Source organism: Notolepis coatsorum (genome assembly GCF_963971535.1).
Source record: "Notolepis coatsorum genome assembly, chromosome: 10".
NCBI classification, from domain to species: Eukaryota; Metazoa; Chordata; class Actinopteri; order Aulopiformes; family Paralepididae; genus Notolepis; species Notolepis coatsorum.
Window position 1 is genome coordinate 19,444,150 of NC_140174.1, and position 9,794 is coordinate 19,453,943.

At 42.4% G+C, this 9,794-nt stretch overlaps 1 protein-coding gene across 1 annotated transcript in view; it reads right to left on the bottom strand.

Moving 5' to 3' along the window:
* Positions 1-600: 600 nt before the first annotated feature.
* Positions 601-9,794, bottom strand: part of aldoab (aldolase a, fructose-bisphosphate, b) — a 16,102-nt gene continuing 6,908 nt past the window's right edge. Inside the window, exons 3-5 of the mRNA XM_084322942.1 lie at positions 3,592-3,850; positions 2,271-2,470; positions 601-992 (exon numbers count right to left, since the gene is read on the bottom strand). Of these exons, the coding sequence (XP_084179068.1) occupies positions 900-992; positions 2,271-2,470; positions 3,592-3,850 (552 nt within the window). The 3' untranslated portion in view covers positions 601-899. The remainder of the gene's footprint in view (positions 993-2,270; positions 2,471-3,591; positions 3,851-9,794) is intronic.

Below are 9,794 nucleotides of genomic sequence, written 5' to 3' on the forward strand. Positions count from 1 at the left end.
CTAGGCGAGAGGCTCTCGTGAAATCGGCAGTGTCCGCCTTTTTAACTCCTCCCCCGGCTTCACTCGGCTACTCTCGTCTACTTTCGAGGCGAACCGAAATCCATCTCGAACAAGCCTATTGCTTGGTTTCATTTCAGCCTTGCCTAAACACCAGCTGAGGATTTCACTAATTGGCTCACCTCTTCAACTAACTCACCTGGCAATGTGTAGTTTCAAATGGGGGACCCTGATGGAAACAAGACAAACGTCTTTCTCAGGTCTGCATCCCCTTAACAATTGTATGTATTGAGCCGTACTGTATTGTACCCATTCTGCAATCTGTTAAATAAAGTTTTCATTCATTCATTCATTCAAAGGGAAAACTTGGCCCACGATGGAATGAGTTAAGACCCCTGGTATATCCCTTGCAATAAAAAAAAGTTTTTACTTTAACTTTTTAGTACTTAAGTACAAGTACATAACAACTTTTTGACTTTTACTCAAGTGTGTTTTTAGCCAGATACTCTGAAGTACGATTTTGAGATGGTACCCAATACCACTTTTTACACCCCTGAGCGTGATGCATATTGATAGATGAAATCACCAGACATACAACAGCAGCAACTTGAGGATCAATACTTTATTTCCCCGGCACCGGCATCAGACCAAAGAATGACAGTACAGGGTTGTGTAAAAACATCTCATGGGAATCCTTTCACCTGAAAAAAGGTGCTCAATAAAATGGAAGTGAAGGCGGAACGTTTTGATCTTGATCTTAATCTTCTCTCCGCAGAGACTTGGCCCGAAGAAAGGTTTGGTGTGGCGTCTCTCTCTCTTTCTCTCACTGCACTGCGGTCGAGTGTTTGGATGAAGGAAGAAGTTGGAGGGGGGGGGGGGTTGTGAGTCGTGAGTGTCCGTGCTTAATAGGCGTGGTTGGCGACGTACAGAGACTCTGCACCGGCAGAGCTGGCCCCGGAGCCGGCATATTTACCGAGAGAGGCCTGGCTGTTAGCCTGCAAGAACAAGAACAACACGGTTAGAGGACGGTCCCACTGTGATGGAAAACAAATCCAAGTATTATTCTTAAAGGTGCTATAGATAACATTCCGCCACTAGATGGTGTTATAGATAACATTCAGCCACTAGATGGTGCTATAGATAACATTCAGCCACTAGATGGTGCTATAGATAACATTCAGCCACTAGATGTTAAAGGTGCTATAGATAACATTCAGCCACTAGATGTTAAAGGTGCTATAGAGATAACATTCAGCCACTAGATGGTGCTATGTATAGACAACATTCAGCTACTAGATGGTGCTATAGAATAGATAACATTCAGCCACTAGATGGTGCTATAGATAACATTCAGCCACTAGATGGTGATAACATTCAGCAATACTTTTATTCTGCACTTTCTAATAGCTCTGTGGATGTATTATTTAAAAAAATAAATGATTACTCTACATACAAACTTTATCTATAGCACCTTTAAAATCCTATATTTAGGAAACTGCTGAGTGAAAACAGGTCACTTCTTTTTCAAGATAATTCTGCTGGTTCTCAGAAGAGCCTGCAGACGAGTGGCCTGCGTTCGCATGTCTGCCAAAGAGCCTTTTCAAGGGCCGCTCATGTAACATCAATTGTATTGTTTTCAGTGGAAGTGTGACGTTCAAATTCCACAGACCACGTCCCAAAGAAAATGTATAAGTGGTGTTCTTTGTTGAGAGTGACGCAGTTGTTTTTGTTGAGTATTGACAACATTTGTTCTGTGTTTGTTTCCAGGATTCATTTGTTACAATTTAGAATCTCAGACTCACAATGTTTGTATAGAAATAAGCTAGAAATCCCCCAGAAACACAGGCCTACATCTAATAGTCACTTTAAACTGTAACCTACAGAATAGATGAGACAGTGGTGGTATCTTTGGTGGAATGTCTCTTTAACTTGTACTTACTCAGCTTGATATGGTGTATATTTGTAAATTGTTGCTGCTGCTAAACTGTATTGCACATTGCATTTTACCCACAGCTCATTATTGCACATTGCTCATTGCACATCACATAACATACTTTTCTTGTTGGAACTGTACATAGCCTTTTTGTTATTTAAATTTGATATAGTATAATATCTACATCCTGTTATCTGCACTGCACACTTATTTAGAACTGTATAGTCATCTTGCTGTTATTGGAGTGGAGTGAAACAGGTCACTTCTTTTTCAAGATAATTCTGCTGGTTGCCTGGTTCTCAGAAGGCCACTAGATGGTGCTGACGTCCGGGCGACTTACGAGGGCTCTCTTGATGAACTCCTCCTGGGCGGCCTTGCCGTTCTCCGCCTTGCCTCCCCAGGCTTTGAGGGCGGAGGCCTGCAGGGCGCGACCGTAGGAGAAGGTCAGGGCCCAGGCTCGGTGCAGGGGGCAGGAGTTCATGGAGCTCAGGTTGACTGAAGCCTCCTCCTCACTCTGGCCTCCGGACAGGAAGGTGATGCCTGGAGGGGAAGAGAGGACCAGTAACTTTATATTCTTTTCTTTATAACTTTCTATTTTTTTTGACAGTAGGCCTACTATTATATCAGGGCATTTCTACTTTCATTCAAGAAAGGATTCTGGGCACAAAAAACATTGTACTGCATTAGTCTGTGTACTGTGTGTTAGATTGTACTACATTATACTGTGTACTGTGTGTTAGATTGTACTGCACTAGTCTGTGTACTGTGTGTTAGATTGTACTACATTATACTGTGTACTGTGTGTTAGATTGTACTACATTATACTGTGTACTGTGTGTTAGATTGTACTGCACTAGTCTGTGTACTGTGTGTTAGATTGTACTACATTATACTGTGTACTGTGTGTTAGATTGTACTGCACTAGTCTGTGTACTGTGTGTTAGATTGTACTACATTATACTGTGTACTGTGTGTTAGATTGTACTGCACTAGTCTGTGTACTGTGTGTAGGCTACTGTGTGTTAGATTGTACTACATTATTCTGTGTATTGTGTGTACTGTGTGTTAGATTGTACTACATTATTCTGTGTACTGTGTGTTAGATTGTACTACATTAGTTTGTGTACTGTGTGTTAGATTGTACTGCCTGTGTACTGTGTGTTAGATTGTACTACATTAGTTTGTGTACTGTGTGTTAGATTGTACTGCCTGTGTACTGTGTGTTAGATTGTACTACATTAGTTTGTGTACTGTGTGTTAGATTGTACTGCCTGTGTACTGTGTGTTAGATTGTACTACATTAGTTTGTGTACTGTGTGTTAGATTGTACTGCCTGTGTACTGTGTGTTAGATTGTACTACATTAGTTTGTGTACTGTGTGTTAGATTGTACTGCCTGTGTACTGTGTGTTAGATTGTACTACATTAGTCTGTGTACTGTGTGTTAGATTGTACTGCCTGTGTACTGTGTGTTAGATTGTACTGCCTGTGTACTGTGTGTTAGATTGTACTGCCTGTGTACTGTGTGTTAGATTGTACTACATTAGTCTGTGTACTGTGTGTTAGATTGTACTGCCTGTGTACTGTGTGTTAGATTGTACTGCCTGTGTAGCTGTGTCACCGCGCGGAGACCAAAGAGACCAAAGAGGCGCGCCGTCTCACCGGGGACTGCGGGCGGCACGGTGCGGCGCAGGGCGGTGACGGTAGCCATGGCGACCTCCTGGCTGCTGTACTTGTGGGAGCAGGAGTGGCCGGCGGTCACCATGTTGGGCTTCAGCAGGGTGCCCTCCAGGTACACGTGGTGGTCGGACAGCGCCTTGTACACGGCGGCCAGCACCTTCTCCGTCACGTACTGGCAACGCTTCAGGTCGTGGTCGCCGTCGGGGAGGATCTCGGGCTCGATGATGGGCACAATGCCGTGCTGTGGGGGGGGGGGGGGGGGGGGGGATCGTTAGCATGAAGACTACACAGGTATATTTCCCTGTGGAGGTTATTGGTGGTATTTTCATGTCTAGATCCCATATTTCAGTTTCAGTTCAGTTTCAGTTTATTTTTAAAAGTTTATTATTTTAATATTAATAAAAATGTCTGTAAATGTGTCAGTTTTAGCCAGCTGGCTAATTCGCCACTGTGGTCCTTTTGGCAAGATGTTATTTAAGACCGACCTAGAACAGCTAGAACAGAAGCATCAAAAGTAAAACACAGTAGCCTATGTACAACACGACCCAACATAATAGTAAAAGCAATAATAAAATACACAATGAACTGATTAAAAGTGATTACATGTTTGATTGGTTAATAACCAGGTCTTGAGTTGTTTTGTAAAGGTGTGGTAGGTATAGCACGGTGTCTTATTCCAGTTGGTAGGGTGTTCCAGAACTGAGTGGCTCTGACTGCAAAACAGGACTATATTCCGCTCAGAGTTTGCTCCGAACTAGAAAAACAGCTTGTTCCTTTGATGCCTCCAACACCTGGAACGCCCTCCGACTGACTGAAGCTGAAGCTTCTTCCTTCTTCTCTCGCTGCGTTTAAAAGTATGATGTCCGACCGCCATATGTGTCGACTTGTAACTGTCTCTTACAGATCTATATTGTTTATTCGTATTTATTGTGTCTCTATGTATGAAATTGCTGATAAACTGTGTCTTGTTTTGTGAGCTTGTTGTAACCTCAGTGTCTCACGAGTTGAAATAGAGGTTTGAAATTAAATATGAGCGGCTCTGGTTCATCTGGATTTAACAGAGGTGGATGGTCACCACGGAGACCAGCTCTACACACAGACCCACACAGGAAGTGACTGGTATGATGTCATTTAGCAACAGGAAAGGAGGAACTGAGCCTCAACGGTAAAACCATGTGGCCCGTTTAGTATTGGAACAGTATATATGTCATTGACGTGATGCATAAACTAGTCAGCAAGAAATATCCCACAGACTGTAAGAAATATCCCACAGACTGTAAGAAATATCCCACAGACTGTAAGAAATATCCCACAGACTAAGAAGTTTCTTTATCGTATCTAGATCTGTCTCCAACGCCGACAGAACAACGTCGAACACCGGTCAATGCGCGGTTTCTGGACGCAATGCCTTCCGATTTGCTGCTGCATCTGACTGGAACACATTACAAAACACCCTTAAACTCACTGCCCTCACATCGCTCACTGCTTTTAAACTAAATCTGGAACAGATCTTAACCGACTGTTGCACCTGCTGACTGCCGCCTCCAAATCGCACGCATAGCCCTCAGACTATTCTCCCCTCCCCCTGAGCCCCCTCACCTACCTCCCTCCTTATCCCCATTTCTTCTCTCTCTCTCCTTCTGGTTCTCACTCTACCTCTCTCTCCCTCTGGTTCTCACTCGTCCTTTCTCTTTTTCCCTTTCTCTTTTTCCCTCTCCCCCCTTCTTCTCTCTCTCTCCCTCTGGTTCTCTCTCTCCCTCTCACTCCCTCTGGTTCTCACTCTTCCTTTCTCTTTTTCCCTTTCTCTTTTTCCCTCTCTCCCTTTCCTTCTCTCTCCCTTATTTATTGTTGTCCTTGTATACTATTGCTACTGTCATTTTGTATTTTATTTACTTGTATCAGTGGCGGACTGGGACACAAATTCAGCCCGGGACATTCAGACGCACCGGCCCACGCACCGGCCCCGAAACCGGCCCACACAACGGCCGTTATGAAACACTTGTCCAGTATTAAACAACCCAAGGCTGTGGCTAAGGAGTCAACATCAGGGAGACCAAATCTACACCCCGCCCCTAGATGTGCACTCGTGCACAGTGCACACACACACACACACACACACACACACACACACACACACACACACACACACACACACACACACACACACACACACACACACACACACACACACACACACACACACACACACACACACACACACACACACACACATACATATACCGTTACTTTGGCTTTTTACTTTTTACTAACATCTTAGTGCCTCATTAGCCTAGGGATTAAGGATACATGAAGTATTAACTACACCATAATAATATTGAGGTTTTGATCCATAGAAAGGTCTGTGCTACACAATTTCAGTTAGATTGGATTTATTGTCCTTTAATTTGGCACTCATGACATTAGTTGCTTGCCGTTTAATCAACATCGAAAGACCCCCCACTTCCTCCCAGACACCCAGTCTCTCTCTCTCTCTCTCTCTCTCTCTCTCTCTCTCTCTCTCTCTCTCTCTCTCTCTCTCTCTCTCTCTCTCTCTCTCTCTCTCAGTCTCTCTCAGTCTCTCTCAGTCTCTCTCTCTCTCTCTCTCTCTCTCTCTCTCTCTCTCTCTCTCTCTCTCTCTCTCTCTCTCAATAGTGACTCAGTATTAGCAGAGTTGATAGGAAAAGGGAAGTTTTGTCTGGGCTCTGCTGAGAAGGCATGGGTCAAATAGAAGGTGTGGGGGTGACTAGAGAAGATGGGGAAGTTGGTGAGTGGTGACTACTCCCATTTTCAGAATTTGAGGGTTCATTGGAATCTGATTATTCAGAATTCAATGAGGCAGAGAATGCTCTGATTCAGACTGACATCACATCTATATTCTGTATGCTGTTCCAACTCTTTGTTGAGGCTTTATTGAATAAAATGTTTGAATACAATGTTTTATGTTATCTTCACTAGAATTGAAAATAAAGTTGAAATCTGTGCTAGTAGTGATGGACCCAGTAGTGGGGGCAGTAAGGAAGAAGATACAAATATACTAGGGATGTTCGATATTGGCTTTTTTACCGATATCCGATATAGTCCAACACTTAAATTTCCGATACCGATATCAACCGATACCAATATATGCAGGGTTTCCCCCCAAAAAAAACGAATAATTTCAGGTAATTAACATTACATATCTCTTGTTGTGGAATTAACACAACATTATGCATACTTTTGACAATAAATAAAATCAGAATTTGTTCTTACTTGCTTGCCTGGGTAAATAAAGGTTAAATAAATATAAAAAATAAAAATATTAAATTTTTCTTTTTTTGAAAACAGATACCGATAATTTCCGATATCACATTTTAATGCCAATATCGGTAGGCTGATAATATCGGACATCACTAAAATATACACATTATAATACACAATTTGAAAAGTAATGTCATGATCTAGGTGTCTTTTATAAACGTTTTCATTCTACTGGATGAAGCTCAACTTCATCATGGCTGCTTGCCATCTCTCTCTCTCTCTCTCTCTCTCTCTCTCTCTCTCTCTCTCTCTCTCTCTCTCTCTCTCTCTCTCTCTCTCTGCATTCACACTCACACACGCTACTGGTGGTCATGAGCAGCATCAGCAAACACAGCTGCCCTGTGGCAGACTGACGGAATCATGTCTGCTATTCAGCGCCAACCACCATCAACAACCTTCATAAATACATTCAACATTAATGGAATAGGCTAACTACCAACTTAGCTGTAGCAGTTAGCTGTTATATGCAATCACATTTGTTTAACTACAGGGTAGTAGTTGACCGAGTTGTTAGCTTAAGCTAGTTAGCTGTGGTTATTTACAAACATGTAGATGAGACTAATCATATCGAGAACATGGCTAACAGTTGGGAATTCTAAGGTACATCTTATTTAAGCATGTAAAATGGCAACTAATCAATTCAATCAATTAGATTACCAATATTATATCAACATGAAAATTTGGAAGGGAACATAATAGTATTTTATTTTAGTATTTACTATTATAATATTAGTAGCCGATTAATTTGCAGCCCGTCCTAGGTTCTGATTGGCTCTCTAGGTTAGCACTTTAGCTTCTGATGCTGTGGTGGGCACTAGTCCTAACATTGCTAACTAAACTTTTAGTCAGAGAAAAAACTTCACGAGTCACGACTATTTATGTCCACGTGCTGTAAGGAATCAGGAATACGGAAAGCACATTGTCTTGTAATAGAATGACTGAAATCACTGCAAGAGCTAGTATAGGCTAGCTAGCCCTCATGAACCGGCAGACACCAACAGTAGAATATGCACTAGGCTACTGCACGCACCTGTCATGTTACTGTTGGTTCCTTCCACTTGAACTTCATCATTATTAGCAGCAGCAGCTACTCTAACGAGAGCCCTTCCTCTACTAAACATGTCTGTAATTTTAGAACATTGTTCTGCGTCTTTTACTAGCAATTTTTGTTTTTTTATTCTAGCTTTTTCAGCTCCACTTTTTTATTTTTTTCCGTTCTCCATTTCTGCGCTTCTAGGCCTACTCGCGGTTGGGAGGAAACGTGAATCTCATTCACTGATGTCTCATGTCTCATTCAAGACAAAAACAAAAGCATGTCTTTCACTTAACACCAAGAAAACAGTGTCTATGATGTTCACAAAGTCACCAGTAGAGGTCACTCACTCTAATGTGTTTCTGGGAGAGGCGGAGCTGGACATTGTACATTAATTCGGTCTATGTTCCCCGGGTCCTATGTTCCCCGGGTCCTATGTTCCCCGGGTTCTATGTTCCCCGCTTTGATTGATTGAAATTTTTAGACCACCAGCCCTGATTCCAAACTCTAACCGTAACCAGTTCGAAAGAGGGCCTAAGCTTAACCAGTTCGAAACAAGGCGGACATTCATAATTAATAAAATAATAAAAATTAATAAAAATGTCAATCTATTAATCAATCAAGCGGGGAACATAGGACCCGGGGAACATAGGACCCGGGGAACATAAGGATGATCCCATTAATTCAAGTATCTTGGGGTCACATTGGACTCTACATTGACCTTCAAAAAGTCATGTGAAGAAAGTGACAAACAGTCAAGTTTAACATCGAAAACTTCAGGCAGATCAGGCCCTGCCTGCCAGTTAATGCTGCAAGGATGTTTCTGCATTCAATGATTTTATCACACATCGAGTACTGTTTTATCAACTGGTCTCTTTCATATGTCACTACTCTTACACCAATAGAATTACTCTACAAAAAAGCCATAAAAGTATTTGATAGGAAACCAATTTAATTTCATCACTGTAATGTTTTAGAAAAACATAACATGCAACAAGGTTCTGCATGGACTTGCCCCTCCCCCATTGAATGAGTTCATCCAACAGAAAGCAGACACTGGCATTACCACCAGGGCCATCAGTAGAGGGGACTGTAAGGTGCCTTTTCGGTATACTACCTTTGCAAAAACTGTGTTCTCTGTTAAAGGTGGTAACTACTGGAATAGCCTACCAGTTGTGATTAGAGAGTGCCCTACATACTCCATGTTCAAGACCCATCTTAAACTGCATCTTAAGGCAAACCAGAACTGTGATCATTTTTAATCTGATTTAGTTTATGCAACTTGTTTATTGTTTTATTGCCGGCCCACACAATGGCCCACATACTGGCCCACACACCGGCCCACACACCGGCCCACATACTGGCCCACACACCGGCCCACACACTGGCCCACATTAGTGGCCCACACACCGACTCACACACTGGCCCACACACTGGCCCACACACTGGCCCACATACTGGCCCACACACCGGCCCACACACCGGCCCACATACTGGCCCACACACTGGCCCACAAAAAAAAAAAAAAAATAATATATATATATATATATATATATATATATATATATATATATATATATTTTTTTTTTGGACCAGCCCACTTTGGTTCCGGCCCATCGGGATTCGTCCTGAACGTCCCGATGGCCAGTCCGCCACTGACTTGTATGCATGTACATAACCTTGTTTTTGTTACAGTCTCCCACCCCCCCCCCCTTCCCACAAAAGGCCTTTGCTTTTTGGACAGGCTGCTTTTGTATATAAGAATTTGTTCTTAATTGCTTGCCTGGATAAATAAAGGTTAAATAAAATTAAAATAATTAAAAACGAGGTCCGCTCTGCCGCCCGGTGCCTCACC